Source organism: Planococcus citri, chromosome 1 (assembly GCF_950023065.1).
Source record: "Planococcus citri chromosome 1, ihPlaCitr1.1, whole genome shotgun sequence".
Lineage (NCBI taxonomy): Eukaryota > Metazoa > Arthropoda > Insecta > Hemiptera > Pseudococcidae > Planococcus > Planococcus citri.
The window spans coordinates 26919131-26945265 of record NC_088677.1 but is presented as its reverse complement, the minus strand read 5'-3'; the positions used below and the strand labels follow the sequence as shown (position 1 = coordinate 26945265).

Sequence of the window (26135 nt, the reverse complement as noted above, 5' to 3'; positions counted from 1 at the left end):
AAATTTTTGATTATTTGAATTTTTTACTCGTGAATATTTCTGGTTGAAAAATTTCTTTGAGATGTCCAACTGGAAATTCGCTCAAATGTGGAAACCCTTTAAATAGGTCGAGTAGAAGCCCAATGGCACAAACAATATTTTATTAAATTCTGAAGCCTTCTTCAGGTTATATTTGTTTTCAAAATCAAAACATATCTTGAGTCAATTTTAGAAAAATACTCTTTAGCACCTGTAATTTTGGCTGATGATGTACCCATCTTTGCATGAGAACATTATTTTATTTTTCAACCATGAAATTGAACAATTTTTTCACCAAAAAACTATACCTACTGAATGTTTTTAACAGAAAATTAGAGACTATTTTTTTCTTGAAAAATAGGCACTTATCCAAATTTTTCCCTCTGAAAATATCAAAATTTTTATCCAAAAAATTAAATACATTCTCAAAAAATTACGTTTTTTAAAAAAAAACAATTGAAAAATTGGTAAATACTTTTTACCTAGGTACTTACTTATTGAAAAATTAAAACATTTTTCAACCAAAAAATGCAAAAAAATTGAGGAAAATTAAATTACTAAAAAATTGAATCAAACATTGAAAAAAAATTAATAATGTAACTGATGAAAATTCTACTAAAAATTTAAAAAAAATTGAAAAATCCCAACTGAAACATTGAAAAAATGCAACCCAAAATTGCAAAATTTTTAATAAAAAAATAAAAAAGTTTTTGATATGATTGAAAAAAATGGTTCACACCCAAAATCCCGAATCCGATATCCCGAATGGACGTTTCCCGAATAGGATATTTCCCGAATACTATTTTCCCGAATCCGTTTTCCCGAGGCCCAAAATCCCGAACCCAAAATCCCGAATGACCACTTTCCCGAATGTCTTTATCCCGAATTTAAAAATCCCGAATAAATCAGGCGACGCGGTAGTGTTGCCCCCCCCGCCCTCCCACGGTTTTCGAACCGTAGGTGGCGGTACGGCAACACCGCGGAGTAATATTCTCAAACTATTTCCGGACAATTTTGGACATCACGCCAATGCAATTTTCTCGAAAAATATTAACTTATTTAAAAAAGTAAGAAGACCAATGTTTTTATTTTTTAAAGAGCTTTCAGAAAATATATATAACAATTGTTATAAGACAAACAATTGCAAAGTGTCAAGCATCATTTTTGCAGTGTCAAGCAGTATTTTCGCTGTTTTTTTGGTAATTTTGTTCCAGCACACTTAGACCAATATCGAGAGATTGGTCCAACCGAATTTTATGAAATTTGAAATGTAGATTCCATTCATTATCCATTAGTGAATGGTATAAAAAAATTGTCACAATCTTCAAAATTCAACCTTCACCCCCTCTTTTGGCCCCTTATAAATGGTGAAAATGTGTTGAAAATACCAAAAGGGCCTAGGTCTATGTTCAAAGCAAAGCATATATATTTAAAATTTCAGATTTTTTTGATTTATAGTTTTTGCTGTAGCCTTGTCTAAAGATTCAATTTTTTGTCAATTGAATCATGAAATCAGTGTTGACTTATATTGAACCAAAAAACATTCAACTGCTAGCTGACTATAATTATTGCTAGGCATTTTGTGTGGAAAAAATACATCAATTTGTAAAAATTTAGGTGATCTATTTTCTTCCCAAGTGCAGTTCCAACTGAATACCAAAATTTGATCGGATAATATTTCAATCCATTTTCTCAACTGTTCAGGTACCTAACCAGTATTGGATTGCTTATTCGATAATATAATAAAAAATTATTCGAATCTTGAAATAATTTGGAATGACAAGGATTCGTTACGTGCTTTTCTTTCAGAATTTTTCAAAACTCATTACCTAGGAAATGGCTGAACAGATTTCGATGAAACTTGAAATCTCACTCTGAATACGAAAAAAAATTTATGATATCCCCAAAAAAATCTTTTAAAAGAATTCTTACCCCCGCCCATCCACTTGAGGGATATTCATGATCTTAAAAATTAACAGAAAACATTTCAGTAAATACCTTTCTTCAAAACAAAAAAAAAAAAAAAATTGAAAAAAGATAAAAATTTCAATATAAAATTTACTGATATAAAGAGAGTGTGACCCCGCCATTTAAGGCATTACAAAATTATTTAATTATGAATATTTATTTTAATAATGTAATTCAGTAAAATAATGACTGCATAAATGATGAATTTAATGTCAAAGAAAATAAAACAATTTTTATAATTTGATTGATAAATATATATGATTCAAATTTGTTATGTGTAGAAAAATCTACATTAATATTTTCTAATAAAAAAAATTAAATTAAAAAAAGGGCGGACAAAAGCCTTAACAGTTTATAATAACTTAATTCATGAGACAAAATAATAAAATTCAATCTAATATACAGGTATAAAAAATGAGGAATCGGCTTTTGTCCAACCTTTTTTTAATTTTATTTTTTTTATTAGAAAATATTAATGTAGATTTTTCTACACATAACAAATTTGAATCATATATAGGCCTATTTATCAATCAAATTATAAAAATTGTTTTATTTTCTTTGACATTAAATTCATCATTTATGCAGTCATTATTTTACTGAATTACATTATTAAAATAAATATTCATAATTAAATAATTTTGTAATGCCTTAAATGGCGGGGTCACACTCCCTTTATATCAGTAAATTTTATATTGAAATTTTTATCTTTTTTCAATTTTTTTTTTTTTTTTTTTGGAAGAAAGGTATTTACTGAAATGTTTTCTGTTAATTTTTAAGATCATGAATATCCCTCAAGTGGGTGGGCGGGGGTAAGAATTCTTTTAAAAGATTTTTTTGGGGATATTTATTTTCTATGGAAAATGTGTTTACCACAGTCATGCACTCGAAATGAAGGTATCATACTGTAAAATGGCAGCTACACTAATAGACACACAACTGGTAAGTGGTAATAGACGGGTATGTCTACCACCGCTCAAAGACAGATCAGAGTAACAATAGAATATATTGGGATTGCCTCTTACGTGAGTCCGATCAAAACATTGTAGAGCTCGATGTATCACCAACTTCTTTGACGAAGGCAGAAATATAGTTGAAGCATATGTTTCCAAACATCCAAACTGCACCAAGTCCAAAAAATATTGATACGAAATTCATGTTACTTAGTACAGTTTGGAAACGTAGAAATGATCAAAATTGACTGATTATTTGATATGTTGTAACCAAGACCCTTGGACACAATATATCAAAAAATCAGTCATTTTGGGCTGTGACTTCATGTTATGTAGATGGCGTTGTAACCTCCGAAACCTTGAAAATGGACTTAGTGCAGTTTGGAAACATGCTTCAGTTGTATTAAAAGGACCTGAGCAATCTGTCCACATGCACCTCAGAACTTTGACTCATAACATTGTTCTTTGAAATTTTTTGTCATATCACAGTATTTTTGAATTTAAAAAATTCAAATTTTTAAAAGAAATTTTTTTCGGGATTCGGGAAACAAAGGATTCGGGATTAAGGCATTCGGGAAAACGACTTCGGGATAATGGTATTCGGGAAATATCCCATTCGGGAAATGTCCATTCGGGATTTCGGATTCGGGAAAATGACCGTGAATCGAAAAAAATTTTACTAAGAAATTAAAGAAATGTTTACCCAAAAATGAAGAAGATTTTGCTAAAAATTACAAAAAAATGACTAAAAATTGAAAACATTGAAAAAATTTGGAAAAATTTGGAAAAAGTTTCTTCTTCCAAAATCCCAGCAACCAGTTCCTTTGAATAAAAATATGGGTTTTTAACGCTCTGACCTCACAAAATTTCTTGACCTTTTGAACAACACGTGTTTTGCTGAAATTTTACCTCTATAAACCAGAAAATTATAACAAGACATGGTAAATGACATGAAATAGACCATTTTCAGCTCATCAAAATTCAAATCCAGAACAGTCATAACACTAAGAAAACCTTTCAAATTTCATTGGATGTTTTTGGTGGTTCTTTTATGTGAGATGGACTTTGAATTTCGTTAAAACACTCTGAATTCAACCATTTTTTCAAAATTTTGGGTATTTCAACTTCAATTTTTGCTCCAGACATGAAAATTCTAATGTACTTACTTTGAATGCAACCTCCTCTAAAACAAAAATGGGAACAGAACAATATTTTTAAGCAAAGTAGAACGATATAGGAAACTGGAATAGAATTATTTTTCATGCTGGAGCGGAACCCTGAACCCGGAATGAAATTCATTCCTCTCCGCAACACTGCCTCGACCTTTCTCATGCATTCTTCCAGTGACACTTTGGCAGTTTTCTTAATTAAGTCCCTGTATCAGGTGGGTGATCTTCCCTTTCCCCTCTTGCATTCTATGTGGTATTGGACTGTCAGTTTTTCCAAGTTGTCTTGGGGGGCTATTACCGAAATATTTTTGCCTCCGCAATCGACGTAATCGAACGCAGTGAATGTTACAAAATTGAAGATTGCGTCATTTGTGTCGCCAGAAAGCAACCGTGTTGTGCGTAATGTGCGTTATTTTAATACTTGAGTAACAATTATGTTTATAAAAGCCCAATCAACAATTGAAATTTATTTTTTTTCAAGATAATGCCAATAACTTGCAACGCTCATCACGTCGATTGCGGAGGCAAAAATATTTCGGTAATAGCCGCCCTGTCTCACGATGTATCCAAAGTAGCGTAATATTCATCTCCTGATGACTGTGCTTAGCCTTTCCTTTACACCCAGTGGTTGAAGTATTGACACATTTGTTCTTTTCTGGACCCGCGATATCCTTAGCATGCGTCTGTAGCAGTACATTTTGAATGCGTCAATTTTATCTTGATCTGCCTTGCGTACTGTCCAGCATTCTGACACATACAGGAAGATGGAGAAGACTAGTGTTTTTACAATTCTCAGTTTTGTGGCCTTCGTATAATGTTGTGGCTTTTCCATACCCGGTTGAGTTTTTCCATCGCTGTCTTTGCTATGGCCAACCTTCTCCTGATTTCTCCAGCTGAGCCTCCCTGATTTGTTATTAATGAACCAAGGTACACAAAGTCCTGTACAACCTCTATACCATCAATCTTCAAGATTTCCAGTCTGGTTTTTTGCTCCCTGTCAATTATCATTATTTTTGTTTTTCCTTTGTTGACCCTTACCTACCTACTGAAAAATTGTAAGAAAAAAAAATGAAAAACTCTTGTCTCAATCAAAAAATTCAGAAAATTTTTGCCAAAAAAAGTTGACAAAATTTTTACTGATAAATTGAAAAAAATTCTACTTGAAAATAATAATGAAAAAATTTATTAGAGAATTTTCTTAAAATTCTCCAAACAATTAGAAATTTTTTTCTCTAAAACATTAAAGAATTTTTTCACTAAAAAATTGAAAGTTGAAAATTGAACTTTAAAAATTAACGAAAAACTGCCTGGGAGTAAAATTTGATTTTTTTAAATCCCCCCCCCCCAACCCTTACCTAATTGGGGCGAAATTTCAAAAAAATGGTCGAAATCGTGCAACATATCGAATTGCATGTTTTCGAATGTGCCGAACTCGAATATCACCTTACTTTTTCGATTCGATCCCTACAATCCCCCGTAATGTCCCAAATTAGTGTCTACAACAATAACTTGGGGCTTGGAGACGGTACAGATTCGTAAAAGTGGGTCATATTCGCGTTCGGCACATTCTCCATTGAAAATTGAAAACTATTTTATGGGCCTTCTAGAACAAACTGCACCAATACGAGCCATCTATCTTAATTAATTTTATGAAAATTAGCGCCTAGAGTTTAAATTTGATCACCTCGTTGTCGACTTTTCTATTTCTAGCTAGAGCCGATCGAAGAACCATATAATAATATATAAATGACCAAATTCAGTGTTTTAACCATATACTCACCCTTGGCGTCATCGCGTATGGCGCCCTTGTGAGCATTGAAAACATTGAAATTTCATCTCTCAGACTATTTCCTAGTCCCTTAGGGAGAATAAAATGCCCCGAGCTAATGGTTTCGCAGATCGAGACCAAGATAGTAGATATAGGATCCCATCTACCTATACATATTACTTACATTGTTGATATTGCTAGCACGTTTTTTTCATCCTTTCGCCTTCTTCCCTTCATAAATCGTTTGCAGAGAGAGGTGAATGAGAAGTATACATTGTATCTATTTAAAACGCGGATACTCGACAGTGTTACATTGCGTGCCATATGTAAACTTATACCCATAGGTAGGTAAAGGTATACCTAGTAGTATGAAACAAAACACCCCACAGAGTGTTTTTCTTATCACTACGTGGATCGCATCCGATCACCGTGGTCGCATCAATGAGAAAAGGCAACCCCGAACACGACGAAATTTTATTTACACGTATTAATAATAATAAAAACAAACCGAGTAATAATATATCTTTATCCAAATCGCGAATCGCTTTTAAAACTAAAATCGGATATAAAAATCCATATTATTTTATCGAGAGTAGGTATAAATATAAAACCGAACACTTGGCCATTGTGCGACGAATATACAAGTCTCTTCGGATATTTAATACCTACAATACGTTCGTGTTTCCTCGGTTTTGTATTATATTATTATTCTTTCATACTCTAAAACAAAACCACAACTTGAATTTCGTTTAAATAAAAATGTACAACATACAATCCTTCAACGAATTCAACAACGACAGCGGAAATTGTGAGAAGAAAAAAAATTAAAAATGCGATAAAAAAAACTCGAACGTGGTCGTACAGCGTACACTCTTATTTGCGATGCTTTTTTTCTCGACTATATCCTTTTTGAAAAGGTAATGGATTTTTTTTCTCGTGGTCGTACGTACTTTTGCAGGCGTTATGGACGACTCGAAGTCTCCGAATTCGAGTTGTACGAACTCGTAGCCTTTCGGTAAATTACTTTTTTTTCGCCTTCTTATACTTACCTACCTACCCTCGTCTTCTCTCCCTGTGTTTGGAATGTACTCGTACTACGTAATATCTGTATGCTTACTTACTTTATGTTAGACTTACTTTAAAATATGATTTTATGAGAAAAAAGGCTTTCGAATGGTATGGTACTCTACCTACATAAGTATTGTGTACTGCAAATGCGAATATGTGATTGAATTACGTCCTAGCTCGAAGCTCGTCTGTTCGTCTCTTCTCTCGTCGTGGCGCATAATGTCATACACAACTGAAAAGAGACGAATGTAGAGAACGTTATGTTACGTCGTCGTCGTCATCGGTTAGGTTGCTTTAATAAAATTCTTATTATGTTGGGTGAGAAAAACGAGCATCTAAAAGATTCGCAAATGTTGGCAGATGTCGTTTATATAAATTTCACGATCAATTTTGCTTTTCGCAACTAGGTTAACGACGGCTTGTGTTTTTTTCGCCTTCGCAAGACGCAAGACGTTTCTCTATAAGTACCATAATATTCTAAACTCGCAAACGTAATAATTTCATTTCGCAGATTGGAAGAAGTGTTTTCGTGGCTTCTGGAAGTCGAACAGGAAGCACAAGGCGAAGCTTGGAACGACGAAGCGCATATTGTATGGATTGTTCATTATAAAACTGCATCCAGCCTTACGTCTTCGTATCTATCGAGTATGGCCAAAAGCAAATCCGCATCCGCGTATCCGATTTCTGATACCGAATCTGCATCTACGGCCGGCGCTGGCGCTGGAGCTGGAGCTGGAGCTGTCAGCAACGTCGTCGTACCCAAGAAATATATTACAAAGTCTCAAAAACGTACGGAAAAAATCAAGCATAAGATAACGGCTCGATTTGAAATACATAAAGATATCACGCAAGCTGTACTGCCCGTTTCTAAAGTAAGATTTTATGTTTCTGTTGTTCTCGTAGATAATAAATTGGTGTTTTTTTCGTCTTCTTCTTCCAAAAAAAACATCGTTATCGTCTTATGGGGTATACCTACCTTTATATAGAGACACGCGAAGAGAGGGTAGATTTTAATAATTGTAAAATTAACTAGTTTGGTCGTCGAGAGTAAGGTATAGTGATAGAGTTTATAACCTCGGCCTATTATCACAATGTATCTCGTAAGTAAACGATGCTCTATAGGCTTGTTTTTGTACATAATTTTTACTCTAATATAACCGGTTCGGATGGGTTAATTTATGTGAACCGAGTGTCTATTCGAGTAAAATTTCCTGAAGAAAGTAATTTCATTACTACGGCGTTTAAAAGGCGCGATAGTTTTCTAAACGTTTTAATAAATTTATCGTGTATCTTGAATTTGTTAAACGTTTTCGCGGTAGCTTTTTGCGGTTTATAATTTATTGCTCGATGATATGTTTCGAAATTCTCCAACACCTATTTTTTTTTTTTCATCCGTGGTACCTACAATGTGAGATTATTTTATTTAATAAGGTTTACCTATCTATCCTCTCAGCGTGGACCTTTCTAGAGTATACCTATCTAATTTTTTTCGACTTGTAGAACTTCGCATGATGATATTGCCTTTGACTGTTTGACTTGTATTCTCGTTATGTAGCTACTATTATAGCAAGGTAGATAGAGAGGTACTAAGTATTTATTATGTGTAGTTTACAATGCTCTTCAACGTTATATATATTATTCATTTTCACAGACATGGGAATTGATAAATACAGCGTTATTGACCGGTAAACAAGTTTCTCAACCGATGAAAATATTTGTGGTTAGTCAGTCTGGTAAAATCGCCGATGTCACTCGTCAGTCTACTTGTCACACCGAAGACGATAGCGTTTTAAAGGTACAGTATATTTACCTTCCTATATACTTAGATATATTTAATGCAACGCAAAGTCGTCAGATTTTTCATTCGATTTCTAGTCTTGCGATCGTTCCTATAACTACCATATGCATAAAATACCTATTTCGAAGCACCTGCTGTAGTTTGCAGGTTCTCGAACTCTCATTTTGTTTTAATTCAAAACTTGAACAAGTTTTTAATCAGTATCTGTGTAGCCAAGTAGCAAGTATATAGGTTTGGTAATTGGAATTGAATAGGGGCCTCAAATTAGAACACTTCTGTAAAAGTATCGAGTTGAGAAAGATACGTTTAAAGTTTTCGAATTGGATTACCTCATCTATTTGGAAGGTTGCAGGCTTCATTTTGGTGAATTCTGAATGCGAAAAAATTGCGTTGAAATTTTACCTTATAGTAGTGATGAAAATTATTTTATTTGAAATGAGGAAAAATTTGGAAACACGATGATTAAGAATAAGATAAACATCTTCCGTTTGTTTCAACCTACGGATTTCTTGTCTGTGAAAATCTTTCCAAAACTGAGAAAAATCAGGGAATTTAGGCAATTTTGAATCTTGATAGATTGTGTGGGAAGTGTTGAAGGGTTAATGAATTCTTACTCCAAAATTTTTGGAGGGAGCTGAAGATTTTTTAAAACTGACTATATGAGAAATAGTTAAGGTGTGTTCGAGGTGAATGGCTATTTAGAGGAACATGGATAGGAAAGAGTAGGGAAGTTGGATACCCCAAAACTTTAAGAATCAGTAATAATTCCTCCATTTTCGTACATTTTATTACTCGTTTTACTCTTCTAGCTTTACATTTGGATGAGAGCTGGCATGTCCCAAAATTGTCGAACACTATGAAAATTCACCTAAGAATTTTTACTTTGTGAATTGAAATAAACAGGGATCCAATCGGCAGAAAATTATTAAACTAGACAACGCTAAATCGAAGAAACCCACGAAAGTACATACGTCCTTGGCCAAAATTTCAGAAAGGTGCATTTTTCGATTTCTGGTTCGTTTTAAAAAATCTATTTTAGGCCAAAAAGTGAGGAAAAAATAAAAATTTGACAGAATCGACCTAGAATGAGGCAATTTTATTCGAACCCTATTTTCGACCCTACGAACCGATTGCAAGCAATTTCGAACTTTTTTTTAGCAATTCTGGAGCCTTCATTGCAGCATATTTTTGAAATTCAGAATTTACATGAAATTTCATCCAATGAAATTGCATGGTAAGCTGAAATATCCTTCATATCCTGATTTCAACATACTGAGTTGATTGAGGGCGGTTTTAAGCCGTTCTGGAATTTCCAGCCATATTTTGGGAATTCAAGTTTTTCAAAAAATGTCAAAAAATCTGTTGAATTGAACTTTAGCATCTATAAACGCGTTTAGTGCATTTTAGTGACTCACTTGACCCATTACTCACCAATCTTCCAAAATCTGGCCTAGTTGAGTCAGAACTCAGAATCGTAAATTTTCCAAATTTTCAATCACGAAATTTTTACGGCATTTTTTGAAAATCTGAAATTTTCAAAAAATTGCTGAAAGCTCCAGAACGGCTTGAAAGCCCCTTCAATCGACTCAAAAAGTTGAAATTTCGACTTTCAAAAATCTTCAAGAGGATCCAGAACTTCTCAAAACGATTCGAAACCGTTTCCAATCGATTGGAGGGGGGGATCAATTGTAGCCTTCTGGGTAAATTTGATTAAATTGCGATTTTTTGAACCATTTTGATTTTCAAAGTTAGGAATTCATGGCATTTTTTGAAAATCCGAAATTTCCAAAAAATTGCTGAAAGCTTCAGTTCGGCTTGAAAGCACCTTCAATCGACTCAGAATGTTGAATTTGAGGTATTAAATTGAAATTTCAAAAATCTTCTGGAGGATCCAGAACATCTCAAAACGATTCGAAACCGTTTCCAATTGATGAGTGGGGGGGGGGGAATTTTAGCCTTCTCGATAAATTTGATTAAATTACGATTTTTTGAACCATTTTGATTTTCAAATTTAGGAATTCATGACAATTTTTAAAAATCTGAAATTTCCAAAAAATTTTTGGAAGCTCCAGAACGCGTTTGGTGGATGGCACATTCTATCGACTCAGCATGTTGAATTTGAATTATAAAATGAATTTAAGCTCTCCAACTTCATTAAGGGTAAAATTTTGTTGAAATTTCAACTTTCAAAAATCTACTAGAGGATTCAAATCTACTTAGAACGATTCGAAACCGCTTCCAATCGATTTTGGGGGTCGAAAATAAGGAACATACCAAATTTCAGCCTTCTGAATTAATTTAGTGGAATTTCAGTTATTTCAATTTTTGGGTTCTTTTGATTTTCAAATTTACTCATTTTTTTCATCCAACTTGTTTAAAGCTAGACATCGACTCATTATTTGAGCACCACTCACGTGTCATGATCTCTTAGAGTCCCCTGCAGTCCTGACCAATTTTGAAAAAAATCACAAAAATTTGGTTTGACGAGTCCCTTCTTACTAATTGAAGAGGACACTGAATTCGAATATTCATTCATTTTTCGGACACCATCCCTTAGCTCCCTTAAACATCCCAAATTTTGAAAAGACGGTACGAAAAATGGGGAATATAATTATTAATTATGCAGTGATTTGTTGATTTGTGCTCCCAAAATTGACCAAGTTATATGTACTCGTAAAATACTGATGCATACATCGCCCTGATTATCAATTATTGATTCTTTCTCCCATTGGGTGGTAAGATTCAAAATTTCAAAAATTAAAGCCCTCTAACCCTCTAAGCCCCCCCTCACCCCTCCCTCGCTCCCTTGCCTTCATAGATCCTAGCCTTGGATTCATGGGAGAAGTTGATGGATTATTGGTCGCTGATGACATTTGAAAATTTTTTATCCGCTCTCTTCCCTTCTCTTAAATCAAATCAATTTAGTTTGTGTTTTGAAAGGTCTGAAAAATAATTGGAAAAATCAGTCTGAAAAATTGAAAAAAGTCAGAAAAAATTATTTTTTTAGAAGACTAAACATCCTGAACGTCAGCATAAGGGAGGGAGTCAGATGACAAGAAATAGATCGTATTTGACTGTTCAGTAACTTCGAAAATATAATATATTCGATGCGTCACTTAATTGTGAAATCCCCCCCCCCCCATCAGTTAGGATGCTCCTCCCTTTCATTGAAATGATAGTACATTTTGAATGCATGATGTGTATTTACCCATTTGATCCCTATTTTTACGTTTCTGTTGAAAAATTTTGAAAAACCCTTTCACTCGATGAAATGAGCTCCTCACAAAAAAATCAAATTCGAAAAGATTCAAAAATTGAACGAATTTTTATTTTTTTGTTGCGAGTGTAATTTTTATCAACTTTTTCATGAAATACGTCAGAAAGAGGTCAAAATAAGACAACTGAATCAATTTAAACTTTTTTTGATGTTTAAAATTGAAAATTGAATTTTTTCGAATTTTGATTTTTTTGTAAGGAGTTCGTTTCATCGAGTGAAAGGGGGTTTTCAACTTTTTCAACAGATACGTAAAAGTAGGGGTCAAATGGGCCAACTTCACCTATCAAAACTTTTTTTAATCGAAGCTTTTTGAGCTAATTTTTTGTACGAAAAAAAGTGGCTACACTGATTTTTATGATATCACAAAAAAACCTTTCAAAACCCCTAACTATGGGAAAATGTTCCATTTTGGTAGGTATCGCGGTTGGCGAGTAATCCACTGCTGAAATGGATGATATTTTAGGTTCACTGAAAACTTTTGACACCCTCTGGCTGCCTTTAAAAATGGGCTAGAGAGCTGCGATTTGCGCCATTGGTCATCCCTTCGGAAGGTCTTTCCACAGGAAAAATTTCAAAAAAATCGCCGAACCTTCCTACCACTTCTTGGTCCAATTGATGTGGAATGACCCTAGATTAATTTTTCAAGAAGTGACATTTTCTCCCTAATCTGGTCTTGGTTCCTTCAATTAGTACGTTGGACTAGGGACCACAACTCAGCCAGCCTATCGAATTTTACTCACTTTCCAATGTACTACTCGCCCCAATGGCCAAAAATGTAGTTTCAACTTTTTTTCGTATGAAGATTGTTTGCCCCTTCATTTTGTAGATAGGCAACTTATTCATCTAATGTTTTTATGATGCTATTTTAATTGTTAGTTTGATCGCTCACTCTCCGAAAACCTCGCGTAATTGAATAGCCAAATAGGTACCTAAAATAAGTGTATGTACCTATTTCTTGAATTTTTTGAAAAATTTCAAAAATTGCGTTCAAAATTTAGTGTTTTAGCATTTCAAACGACACAAATACTCGAGTTTTAATCGAACATTTTTTAAAAACCTTAATTAAAACGAACTTTACAGGGGGAAAAATGACGTAAACGTCGTAAACGATACAAAATACCAGGAAATGACCCAAAAATTCACGTTAACACGTTTATCAAAGCTTTTAATCGAGAGAAAAAAAACCTGCAAAAGTAGTCGTACATCATGCATCAAACGGTTGAAAATAAATACGTCAACTTGGCTGCGACATTTTCGGGCTTGTATTACATGACAGCCTAACGCGCCCTTCATTTGTAGCATTTAGGACGCGCGATATGCACGTATAATTTTATTATATATACGTAAAACCGTCGACCGATGAAGGGGGTGCAGGGGGCAGGACGCAGGTAGAAAATGGGTGAAAATAAGCGTATTTCAACAACAACGCGATGCGAATATAGGGCATTTTATGCATACCAATATATATATTGCACTCTTTACAACAAATCTGTAATGTTCGGTTTAGCCATCGCGCGAAAGGAGCAAGGAGCGAGCGGCGAGTGAGGCGGTATATATAGAAAACGTCGGTAGAGGTTAACCCTTTAATGTGGGATATTTCGTTGAATAGTGAATAGGTAAAGGAGAAAAAAAAAAGTATAGGATTTACGTAGTTCGCAGGTAAAAATTACAATTTGACACGTGACGCCAAAAGCAAACACCCTGTAAACGTGCTCGAGCTTAGAATTTAAAATCATTGAAGCGAGCTTGCGCGTTTTTCCAACTTTCACGGCGGCGGATATTTTGTATTTTCAATCAGTGTTGCCAAATTGCTAGTTTCCGGGATTGATGCGATGCGTGTGGCTGTGGCGTAAGGCGTAATGGGTTTTGAGAATTCCAACCTGGCAGGAATTTCCTTTAATTGATATTTTTGGCGAATACCTACACACACATGGGTATATGGGGGTACAATCATATACCTATAGGCTATGGCGTAATTGGAGAAACCTACGCAGCATTTTCCGGCGCGTTGGGATTGGGAAAATGGTGGCGTTTATTTTCGTATCGCAGGTGTGCCTGCGTAGGTCTAGGTACATATTTGACTGCAGTATGTGTGACTGGCTGAATGATTGTTTCTTTTTCATCTCGTTTCAGGTAACGTCTTCTTGTAGCTCGGTCTACGTAGATGGATCGGAAATGCGCGGATCTTCGAATGCTACAATTCTAGTCAAATACGAAACGTTCACCGGTACCGCTAGTTTTCTCGTATGGATGCCTGAAATATCAGAACTCGATATCGCCGTCTCGGATGTCAAACTGAGTCAAATATACGACTGGATTGTACCGGATAATGTCCAAAGGTGATCATCCTTCTCCAACCATTTTCCTCATTGCGATCATTCTCAACTTATCGCGTAATTAAATTTGCAGATTTGGAAAAGTAAAAAGATCTTTGAAAAATACCTACGATAAATCGCCCGAAGATGCGGAACAGAAATGGCAAAATAAGAAATATAACGGAAATATGAACTCGGTTTCATCCGAATACTCTTCGGATACGAGTAAACACGGTTCTTCGTGTAAATTGAAATATCAACAAGCTTCGATCGATGTGAGTTATGGTTACTATAATTAGTATGACGAAACCCCATATTATATTAATTAAGTACCTACCTACTTACGAATCAAATTAGTTGATAAAAATAAGAAAGAAAAAGATTGCAAAATAGTCTTCTCTTTATAGAGCGAAATTTCTACTTTAAAATGCCCTTTGAAGAATAAATTACCGAGCTAGACGACGGATATTTATAAAACAACTTATCTACACTTGACATTTAAATTCGCCTTTGAAAAATTATTCCCTTGAAACATTCTAGAGATATTTTTTTAGTCGTCGGTTTTGCTTTCTTTCTTTCTTTCTCTCTCAAAAAGTGGAAACGCGTTATTAAACGAAACCTTAAAACTCAAGGGGATCGAAATAAAATTATACCGATTGATGATTTTTTTTCTCCAGTTGAAACGATGGGAGTAGGACCTACCTACTCTTTATATATCGTATTCAGAACAAAAGAAACGAAAAGTAATTTTTCCTAGCGTTCTAAAAGTATAGTTTCAAAGAAATAAAATCGATCGATTTCTTTTTCCTTTCGTTATTTTCTATATCTAAAGGTGGGTTATTTTCATCGAGTAGAGTAAAAAAAAATAAAACAAAAAAAAAACCAGCATTTTAATCTTTTCCAACTTCTTGTTTCGTTGAATTTCCGGCTTAAAGGTTTCTTTTATTGAAAAATAATGGAATTTTTCTCGTTAAAATTATTGATGAACTCCGAGATTAAATTTTCGTTATTGAATTTACCAGGTGTATTGTCGTTTCAAAGCTGTCGATCACGAGACTGGAAGGATGAGTTATTTGATCAATCGGAAAACGTGGCTGAAAATCACTGATTTAGTCATGCGTGGATTAAGGATCGCTGATCCTCAAGTGGCCACTTTGCAAGGTCGAGTTGTCACCGGTCGTAATGTTGGTCGAACCGAAGTACAGGTGAATATCGAAACTGATGTCTTTAGTACCTATATAGTTGAAATTCAGTAACAGGCTGAAAGGTGTTGGAAGAAAGGAGAGGGGATGGTAGTAGAGAAGTGTAAAATATCTTGAAATATTTTAATGAATATATTATTGTTTTAATTTTTTTCATTAAAAATACCTATCATTTAAAGAAATTGATTTCGAATATAATAACTAAATAATAGAATGAGAAGGTTGAAAAAAAAAGGTGGGGGGGGGGGTATTTTTTCGGGTCTCGAGTTTCTGGAGGGTTTGAAAAATAATTTAAAAAATCAAATTGACGAGAGAAGTATCCCAAACGTTTTTGAACCGAGCAAAGGGGAATCGATGGACCCTTTTTCAAAACTTCAAATTGGGCCAAAAATGAAAAAAAAATCAAAATTTTTCCAAGTTGATCTAGAAAGCTGAAATTTTGTTTATACCCTATTTTTGACCTCCTGAATCGATTGGCGATGGTTTCGAACCGTTCTGGAGCTTTAAGCGGATTTTCGAATTCTCCAGTTTTTGGCACATATCAAATTTTTTTGTGCCGGTACAAATCTAAAATTTTTTCCAGTGATTATTTTATTTCATTTTTGAAAAAAACGAAAAATATCGTACACGAACACGTGAACATAAATACCTCTCGAATTCATGATTTCCGTTCCCATTTTGATCAACTTAGAAAGGAACCTCTTGAGGTGTCACACTCCGATTTGAACGGGACCGCGATTTTTGGAAAGAGCATAGTCTAAAACTCCCAAAACCAAATTTTCAGCTGCCCAAGTTCATTTTTTGATTTTTGGCGAATTTTTGAAAATTCAAAATTGACTGTTTTTATCGATTTATGCTTTTTTTTAAAAAAGTACGTACTTGATCAATAAAAATGGTCAAAATAAGTCCCAAAACTGATATCAATTACCCAAATCCAAATTTCACAATTTCCAGCCATTCTGGAGCCTCCAGCGCGATTTTTCAATTTCTCCAGAATTTTGAATTTGCTCCAGAAGGCGTGAATATGCAGTTGGGCAGCTAAAAATCGAGTTGTGTATTATACTCGACCTGTTTAACGAGTTTATCTACATTTGAGCCGATTTTGGGAGTGACACCTCAAGAGTGGTTTTTTGACCAGCTTTTTTCAAAATTAAAAAATCCAAAAAATCAAAAGTTTCCTGTTTGTGTGGAAAATTTTGAAATTCACGCGAATCGCTGTATTCCTTCAAGAACTAACCCCCGGAGCGCAAATTCTACCATTTCCAGCCGTTTTGGAGCGAGAGTGACACCTCAAAAAACCACTCTTGAGGCGTCACTCTCAAAATCGGCTCAAATGTGGATAAACTCTTTGAACAGGTCGAGTGTAATATACGACTCGATTTTTAGCTGACCAACTTCATATTCACGCCTTCTGGAGCAAATTCAAAATTCTGGAGAAATTGAAAAATCGCGCTGGAGGCTCCATAATGGCTGGAAATTGTGAAATTTGGATTTGGGTAATTATATTAGTTTTGGGACTTATTTTGATCATTTGTATTGATCAAGTACGTACTGTTTTTTTCAAAAAGCATAAATCGCCAAAAACAATCAATTTTGAATTTTCAAAAATTCGCTAAAAATCAAAAAATGAACTTAGGCAGCTGAAAATTTGGTTTTGGGGGTCTTAGACTATGCTCTTTCCAAAAATCGCGGTCCCGTTCAAATCGGAGTGTGACACCTCAAGAAGTTCCCTTATTAGGCACATATTTTTAGAATCTGTTTGTGTCAGTTCAAATTCAAAATTTTCTCCAGTGATTATTTTCGAAAAAAATTCAAAAATCTGCTGGAGACTTCAGAACAATTCAAAACCATCACCAATCGACTCGGTAGGTCAAAAATAGGGTACAAACTAAATTTCAACTTTCTAGGCCAATTCAGTAAAATTTTGATTTTTCACATTTTTCACCCTTTAAAATTTAAATTTTCAAAAAATTGCCAAAAATTGAAAAATAAATTTTAGGAACTGGAATTTTGGCTGGTGGTGTATTTTGGAGTCCCATTGGCCATTACCTATCGATTTCCTTTAGTACAGCTCAAACATTTTTAGGCGGGTCAGGAATCAGGATACTTTGGAATTTTTATCTTAACTTTGTTTTTTCCAACGTTATGTTCTAAACATGAAGTATTTTATTCGCAGGTTGTTTCTCCTCTCACTGGACGTGTATTAGGCGCGAAAGAATTACGAGTAGTCAACGATAAAGTTTCCATAACGAAACTATTAGTCAACGTTGTGTCAGGACTTCAATTGAATATCGTTCCAGACAGCTCCGGCGAAAATATTTACATTGCTGAAACTTCAATAACGCGAAAATTATCCGCACAATATCAGGTAATTTCCATTTTCTGATTTTCGAAAATCAAATCACTAATCCTCTTGATTGCAATAGTAGTATAGATCTGAGGGCTTTGGCACAATTGCGGTTTTTGGGGCAGGAAATTCATTCGCATATTTCAAAGTTGGAAGTCTGCTGTGAATTAAAAATGTGTAGAATAAATTGCCTACCGCGGAAAATTCACCGGCGCAGGGACTAGTACTCGTTTGAAACACTAACAATTTCCTGTTGTTGTTGAGGAAGGTCAATGATGTTTGATGGAATGACCTCCGATGATTTTGCGAACAGTTAAATTGATTACAATCTTGCATTTTAATTAATTGTAGCATGTTCTTCGAATTATTTTGGACAGTGAATGTGAAATTGCAAATGAATTTCCAGTTCCAAAACCCGCAATTGTGCCAAAGCCCTCAGATCTATACTACTTGCAAGTTGCAATGGCTAATATTAATTTTTCATTTCAGGAGGGTTTATTAGACATCGAAGTGGAATTTTCAGACGGCAGCGTGACGGCAATCTCAGACGTTAGTGCGTCGGATTATTCAATTTCAGTCGACTCGTTGAACCCTGAAGTGGTAGCATTTGCGCCGATGCTGACATCTTTACATCCGCGAGTAATCGCCGTCGGCGAAGGCAAAGGGAACCTACTCAGGGTATCGTTGGTTTTACCGGATACCTGTCGTTTGGAAGCTCGTCTAAAAGATTTCGTCTTGGTTACCGCCAGCGCTTTTATCGAAGTCGACTTCTTCGACAACGATTATTCGCAGAAATCACCGATGTTTGTTCAAAACGACGGCGGCGGCGGTGCCGGAGCGTCAAATGTGAATAATTTTTTCATGAATAATAACAAAGATAAGAAGAGGAATGATCTAGACCCGTCTTCCGATTTACAGGACATAATTAGCGGATTTTCACCTTCGAACGATATGATCAAAGAGCCAGCCGTGCAAGCCAGGCAGCATCAAAGCAATAAAAACAATTTATATCCTTCGGTCAGGCGTCACTCGCCGTCCCATATCGCGCCCATGGAAATGGGCATGTATATAATTCTAGCCACGTTTAGTTTCGCGATTATAGTGTTCGTAGTCTCGTGTATCGTCTACGCTTCCAAGTATAAACCTCAAAACGGCGATTTCCAAGATGATCACAATTCGTCGGAAGCTCCGTTCTTGTCGAACGGATACAAACCTTTGAATCAAGGAGCCAGTCAGTCGGCGGTCAAGTCGCATTTATCTCAGCTACGTGAACCGACCACTACTAACGTGCATGATTGGGTTTGGTTGGGCAGAGCTACTCTGGAACGAGCGTCAGGATTACTGGTACCGTCCATATCGGTTAACGATAAACTACGTAGAAATAAAAACGAAAATTGGATTCGGATCACGTCTAATCCGACCTATACGCCGGAGCCGAATCCGGATGCGGATTTGAATTCCGATACTCATGTAGCGAATCATCACGCTCCTGCTGAATCACGACGTATCGACTCGACTACCTACAATAAGAAATCTAAACCGATTAAAGAATCGCAAAATCTCGTCAACGGAAATCAAAGGTAGAGTACCTAAAATTTGTTATTAGTTATTGGTATATAGTCGGGGGGGCACATAAGGATCACTTGCACCCCCTGCCGATCCTCCGGAACAACTTTTTTCTTAAAGGGGGAGCCTAAGGAACATTTCTACCCCTTGTACTCAAAAAAAAAGTGGCCCTACTTACAAAATGGCGGCCATTTTGATTGACAGGTCAGCCGAAATCGCAGATTTTGCGTTCCAACATAGGACTAGCATACAATTTTTTAAACCGTACAAAGGTAGATCGAAAGAGCAGGCAAAAGTTCATCACCTGTCAAAATTTCAAGTGCTAAAGTGCGTTTTTCGATTTTTGGTGAATTTTTGAAAATCAAATTTAGGCCAAAAATGAGAGAAAAAATCAAAATTTTACCAAATTGACCAAGAAAGCTGAAATTTGGGTTATACTCGTACCCTATTTTCGACCTGCCAAATCGATTGGAAACTGTTTCAAACCGTTTAGAGCAGTTCTGGAGCCTCCAGCAGATTTTTGAAACTCGAAATTCTCACAAAATTTCATCAAATGGAGTTGGAAAGCTGAAATTAATTCTGGAAACTAATTTCAATACGCTATGAAGTCGACCGCACGTAAATTTAAAGTCGTTTTGGCGCCTCCAGCGATTTTTTGAAAATTACTGGAGCCTCCAGTAGATTTTCGAAACTTTAAATTTCCCCAAAATTTCATCAAAATGGAGATGGAAAGCTGAAATTAACTATGCACTCCAATTTTAAAAGCCTCTGAAGACGACTTGAGGTGAGTTCAAGTAATTTTGGAGCCTCCAGTGACTTTTTGAAAGGTTTCATGGCGTTTTTAGCCTGCCATAGGTGACATGGGGGATTTATACGGGAATAGTACCATTTTGTAGCTCTCGCCGAGGCGAACACGGAGCGCTACCTACAAGTCCCTCAATTTATCAATGGGAAGAAACTACGGGTGTCTAAAGTCTAGAAAATGAGCAAAACCAAAAAATGAAAATTTGTCAAAATGAAAAATTTGACCTAGAGAACTTGTAGAGCATTATTTTAAATGAAAATTGCAATTTTTGAGATTGGCCTACCTTCATTTTTGAAGGATCTATGTAATTTTGAATTTTTGAAACAGATCAATTTGAGTAATTTTGAAATTTTCAAGGTAGCATAGATCCTTCAAAAATGAAGGTAGGCCATTCCCAAAAATTGCAATTTTCATCTAAAAAAAATTATCTACAAGTTCCCTAGATCAAATTTTTCATTTTGACAAATTTTCATTTTTTGGTTTTGCTCATTTTTTAGACTTTAGACGCCCGTAGTTTCTTCCCATGAATAGATAGAGGGGCTTGTAGGTAGCGCGCCGTGTTCGCCTCGGCGAGAGCTACAAAATGGTACCTACTCCCGTATAAATCCCCCAAGTCACCCATGGCAGGATAAGAGAATTGAAATTTCTAAAAAGTAGCTGGAAGCTTCAAAACCACTTGAAACCACCATGCAGTCGACTTCATATTATTGTATTAAAATTAGTTTGCAGAGTAAATTTCGGCTTGCTAACCCCATTTAATGAAATTTTGGAGAAATTTCAAGTTTCAAAAATCTACTGGAGGCTCCAGTAATTTTCAAAAAATTGCTGGAGGCTCCAAAACGACTTGAAATTTAATTTACCTGCAGTTGACTTCATAGCGCATTGAAATTAGTTTGCGAAATCAATTCCGACTTTACAACTTCATTTTTTGATGACATTTTGTGGGAATTTCGAGTTTCAAAAATCTACTGGAGGCTCCAGTAATTTTCAAAAAATCGCTGGAGGCTCCAAAACGACTTGAAATTTACCTGCAGTCGACTTCATTGCGTATTGAAATAAATTTGCAGAATTAATTTCGGCTTTCCAACTCCATTTGATGAAATTTTGTGGGAATTTCAAGTTTCAAAAATCTACTGGAGGCTCCAGTAATTTTCAAAAAATCGCTGGAGGCTCCAAAACGACTTGAGATTCGCCTGCAGTCGACTTCATGGCGTATTTTCGAGTTTCAAAAATCTCTTGAAAGCTCCAGTAATTTTCAAAAAATCGCTGGAGGCTCCAAAACGACTTGAAATTCACCTGCAGTTGACTTCATAGCGTATTGAAATTAGTTTGCAAAATTAATTTCGGCTTTCCAACTTCATTTGATGAAATTTTGTGAGAATTTCGAGTTTCAAAAATCTGCTGGAGGCTCCAGAACTGCTCTAAACGGTTTGAAACAGTTTCCAATCGATTTGGCAGGTCGAAAATAGGGTACGAGTATAACCCAAATTTCAGCTTTCTTGGTCAATTTGGTAAAATTTTGATTTTTTCTCTCATTTTTGGCCTAAATTTGATTTTCAAAAATTCACCAAAAATCGAAAAACGCACTTTAGCACTTGAAATTTTGACAGGTGATGAACTTTTGCCTGCTCTTTCGATCTACCTTTGTACGGTTTAAAAAATTGTATGCTAGTCCTATGTTGGAACGCAAAATCTGCGATTTTGGCTGACCTGTCAATCAAAATGTCCCGGAGGATCGGCAGGGGGGTGCAAGTGATCCTTATGCGGGCCCCCTCGGCTATATGTGAAGGAGGAGTTTGAAAGTTTGTCTGTGTAGAAATTACTTATCACAACTCACGTGCTATTTTTTATCCGCAGATGTTTCCATTTACCATCAATTCCTTGTCGTCCAGATAGGAGGAATATCACCGAAGACTACAAACCACCTGTACCACCTCACCGCAACATCGAACTAGCCGCATCAAAACCCATTGTAGCCGCCACCTCCAACGGCTGTAACATCGTCGCCGCCAATTCAAACGCAGTCGTAAACGTCGTCTCAGAAAACAGCCCTAGTAATTTACCGCATCGTCATAAACATCATCATCATCACCACCATCACCATCATCATCACCATCGGAACAAATTGCAATCCGAGGTGCCATCGAACGCGTCTCCGTCAAACGTTTACGCCGTCGTCAAAAAAGAACACGCTAACGTCGCTAAAAACAAAGAACCAGACAAACAAGAAGTATTAGACGAAGATAGTCGTCTAAAGTTTGTCAATTCGTCCGAAAATTTATCCGAAATTAAGAAAGCCAATATCGTAGGTAATCCTATGTTTTCGCTGCAGAATAAGGAAGATGAAGAGGATGACGGTTGTTTAGGTATCGAAGACTTGAATTTAGGTATGGATTATCGTCAAATAATGGAATACTTCGACAATCTAAAAGAGTCCACCGCTTAATTATTACTCTCGTATGTCGTCGCATTTCAACATTTTTCTCGAGTGGTTTGAATCATGGGGTGGAATTAGATGTTGTGGCAAGTTGGTTGTGAATGTTCCCACATATCTTTTTTCATATTACGGATAGTTGTTTATCATTTTTTTTTCTTTTTTTAACAAAAAAAAAATATACTCTCGCGTGCGTAGTACCAACGGCGTTGCTTCGTACGATCAACACTTTAATACAGATTTTCAATTATTTTATATCTTTTCTTTTTGTATATACATGTTTGAAACATACTAAATCATTCATATAGCCTGTCGCTATTTTCATATATACATACCAATATGATAAAGTTACCGTGTAAACATATTTAATTAATCACGTACACTGTTTAAAAATATAGCATCTCATTCTTCTTCCAGGTATACATAAAACTATATAGTAGTATTACGTATACTGTCTTTTTAAATTTAAGTCGATACCGATATTGCATCGTTGAATTGAAAATATGATCAAAGTTTAAAGCCCTTTTACGCCGAATACCTACCTAATTCATTTTAATCCGCTGTCATATAACGTCAAAAAATATCTTCATGTGCCATATTATTTTTAAAAATATACCTACGTATGATAATTTTTAACTCGCTGATCAGTTTCTACATATATAAAGGTTTTAACATTCCTGAAAATAATGTTCATACTCATACTAATTCGCCTTTTAAGTATTCTCATCTTCCATCGCAACTTTCACCTTTCGTTACGTTTATAAAACGATTTTATTATTTGCATTTTGTGCCGAATGTTCCTATTCTTGTTTTATTTTAACTGTTAATTACATTTTAATTAAGATACCTATATCGTATATTTATGTATTTTATTATTATTTTTAAGCCTTCTTTTTCTCTTTCTCTCCCTTTTTTTTCTTTTTCTTCTTTTTTTTTTTACAAGGTTTAGTGTTGTCGTAGCGTTTTATTCAAAGTCAAATCTAACGTTATCATGATTTTTTAATGTACAGTTTTTGTTCGACTTGTACGAAGTATTGCAGTATTTGCGTGAATTTTTACCAAAACCAAATTGTATGTAATTGCGCTGCTAAAAATGACAGTTACCGCGTGAAAAAATTTTCACGACAGTCAAGTTGTATTATTTGATAGATTCTTAAGGTGCTCTTCGGTTGGAAAATTGCCACACAATAAAATTATCGCAATAAGGATATTGAAATTTATAATTTTATCTTATTACCTATTTTAAGTAGTTCGAATGAATGCATATTTTGTATTGTGTATTTACAACTTGATTAGCGTGAAGATTTCATCTTGGATACTTCGATGAGGATCTTGGTAATATTCGTATAATAATTTCTTTTCCTGGTTCTACAAGGTTTTCATTTCTATAATTCTTTACGAAAGTTATTATCGTGTGTCCGATTTTACTATGAAAATTATAACAATGTCAATTGTATGTTGTGCATAAATAATATCAATTCGAGTAGGTAGATGATTTGTAGGCGATGCTTTCTATCGTAGATTTTCTTTACGTATAGGTTTTTTTTGGGTTTTATTTAGAATTTGTGATATTGGTAAAGAAATGTATTGTAATTTTTAATGCGAAAAAATAAGCGATATTCGTTTTAATACGTTAGAAGATATTGTATAAAGTTTAATATTCCGCGTGTACGCTTATGGAGAAACTAAGTACATAAAATTTGTATTCGTGTGGATGGCTCAAGTCGAAGAATCAGTAAGTTATACTAAAGAAAATTTTAGGTAGATTTTTGTCATCATTTTATACACACAAAGCTTGTTTTAATATAGGAACCAAATAAAATTATCTAGTCATACTGTTATCGCATTTGTTGTAATTTATGAATTTATGTAATATCATTTAAATATACAAATTGAATGGTTGAGTCTTATGGTTTTTTTTCTTTTTCATCGTAGTAACTATCGAAACGAAAAAAATAAAATTTTGATGATTTATTTATTAATCAACGAATTATTTATAGTACATAATATTACAAATATTTGCCGAAATGCTTGTAATCGATTTCTTTCACCCATCTTCTACAACCGAGAACGTTATTTTTAATGAGGTATTCGTAATTATAAATATTCATATTCCGTTCTTTGATTTTTTCCGCTTCTAGCTCTTCTTTCTCCAACAGTTCTTGACTAACGGCTCTAGCAGCGAATGGCATTTTATTCGCGATCACTTTAAGAAAATATTCCACCTGGGTGAAAAATACATCGGGTTAAGAGACGACACATTTCTCATATTCGATCATGATCATATTATGTAACTGAGAAGATACTTGTACCTCTGCGTATTCACATTGTCCACCAACTTCGAAAATAATTCTATGGGCTTTTACCGGCGTAACGTAATGATGAATATGACCTTTGCCTCCTCCAGCAGTGATACCAACAGGCTGCAAAAACACGTCGTAACATTAAAATTTGAATGGATTCAAGACCGTAAGGCGTCAATTATTCACAAAATGTACACGACATACGTACTCTTTTGGTACACGATTGCCAAGGTGCATCAACTCTCCACACAGCGAACATTCTTGTATAATCTAATTTCTTCAATAAAGCTAATCTTATAACTTCGAAATGAACGTGTTTCATTCGACCACCACGTACAGCCTGGAAAGCAAATCAACATTCAACGAAATATCTACTTTATGGTCTCTTTCAAGAGCCAAACTTACAGCTACACCGTATTGTTTGTGGACTAGTTTATTATGAACCAATTCTGGACCACGAATTAGATGCAGCTGTTTCATCATTTTGGGAGGTCTCTGATTATTCGGGTATATCGGTACCTTTGGAACTGTTTTTAGTTTAGTATTCTCCGGCATTTCGATATCTGTAAAGAAAATTGAATACTTGCAATTCTAGTCTTTACGTCATTAACAGAAGTAGAATAAATTCGACTCACGATCGAAATTTGGTGGTGGTTTTAGGTATTTTAAACCTCGCATTTGTAGTGTGAACTGAGCCATTTGAATATCTGAAAAATGGTAAAATTGAAATTAGAGTAAGAATGGAACAATGGCACGATATCAGATATTCAAGTACTTACTTTTGAATAGAGCTCCGAGAGCTGTACATTTCGGTGAAACGGTAATCATGATGAGGTGAATTGATCAAACTATCGACTGTAATTTCGACGATTGAAGTAGCACAAAAGTCAGACAATATGAGATCTCCAAGGTGCACTATTGAGATTGAACAACACTGAAGATAGAATTAACGTGTTAATTTAGTTACATTTTATAAAATTTGAAATATTATGTCTAATTTCATTGAAATTTGTGATTTTTTTGCGGTGTTCGGTGTTGTGTTTTATCATTTTCCATTCCAAAATTTCACAACAATTTTTTTTGATAAATCACGTGAACAAAACCAATGAAATCGACCAATCATAAAACAGAAAACATTCTCGTCGTC

The 26135-nt window shown here is 35.0% G+C and overlaps 2 protein-coding genes across 3 annotated transcripts in view; one reads left to right on the top strand and one right to left on the bottom strand.

Moving 5' to 3' along the window:
• dtn (transmembrane protein 132C dtn) overlaps positions 1 to 24589 on the top strand; it is a 58517-nt gene extending 33928 nt beyond the window's left edge. The window contains exons 4-12 of one of the 2 annotated variants that reach the window (XM_065370898.1): positions 7453 to 7813; positions 8593 to 8736; positions 14150 to 14355; positions 14426 to 14606; positions 15354 to 15536; positions 17710 to 17901; positions 18370 to 18726; positions 18799 to 19460; positions 22109 to 24589. In XM_065370898.1, coding sequence (XP_065226970.1) covers positions 7453 to 7813; positions 8593 to 8736; positions 14150 to 14355; positions 14426 to 14606; positions 15354 to 15536; positions 17710 to 17901; positions 18370 to 18726; positions 18799 to 19460; positions 22109 to 22697 — 2875 coding nt within the window. In that variant the 3' untranslated portion in view covers positions 22698 to 24589. Of the gene's footprint in view, positions 1 to 7452; positions 7814 to 8592; positions 8737 to 14149; positions 14356 to 14425; positions 14607 to 15353; positions 15537 to 17709; positions 17902 to 18369; positions 19461 to 22108 lie in introns of both variants that reach the window. The other variant, XM_065370897.1, reaches the window with a different exon arrangement.
• Positions 24590 to 24641: 52 nt separating this feature from the next.
• On the bottom strand, positions 24642 to 26026 carry mRpL16 (mitochondrial ribosomal protein L16). Its single transcript, XM_065370899.1, has 6 exons — positions 25768 to 26026; positions 25624 to 25695; positions 25394 to 25551; positions 25197 to 25328; positions 24998 to 25108; positions 24642 to 24910 (listed from the first exon to the last, which is right to left on the bottom strand). Exons 1-6 carry the CDS (start codon positions 25814 to 25816, stop codon positions 24695 to 24697), a joined length of 738 nt encoding a protein of 245 aa, XP_065226971.1. The 5' UTR covers positions 25817 to 26026; the 3' UTR covers positions 24642 to 24694.
• Positions 26027 to 26135: the final 109 nt, after the last annotated feature.

Bases quoted from the DNA above. Each gene is read 5' to 3' on its own strand.
- mRpL16 (XM_065370899.1), bottom strand. From the start codon at position 25,816: ATGATTACCGTTTCACCGAAATGTACAGCTCTCGGAGCTCTATTCAAA. The intron at 25,696-25,767 runs GTAAGTACTTGA...ACCATTTTTCAG, and splicing joins TCTCGGAGCTCTATTCAAAA to ATATTCAAATGGCTCAGTTC. The intron at 25,329-25,393 runs GTAAGTTTGGCT...TTTGCTTTCCAG, and splicing joins ACAAACAATACGGTGTAGCT to GCTGTACGTGGTGGTCGAAT.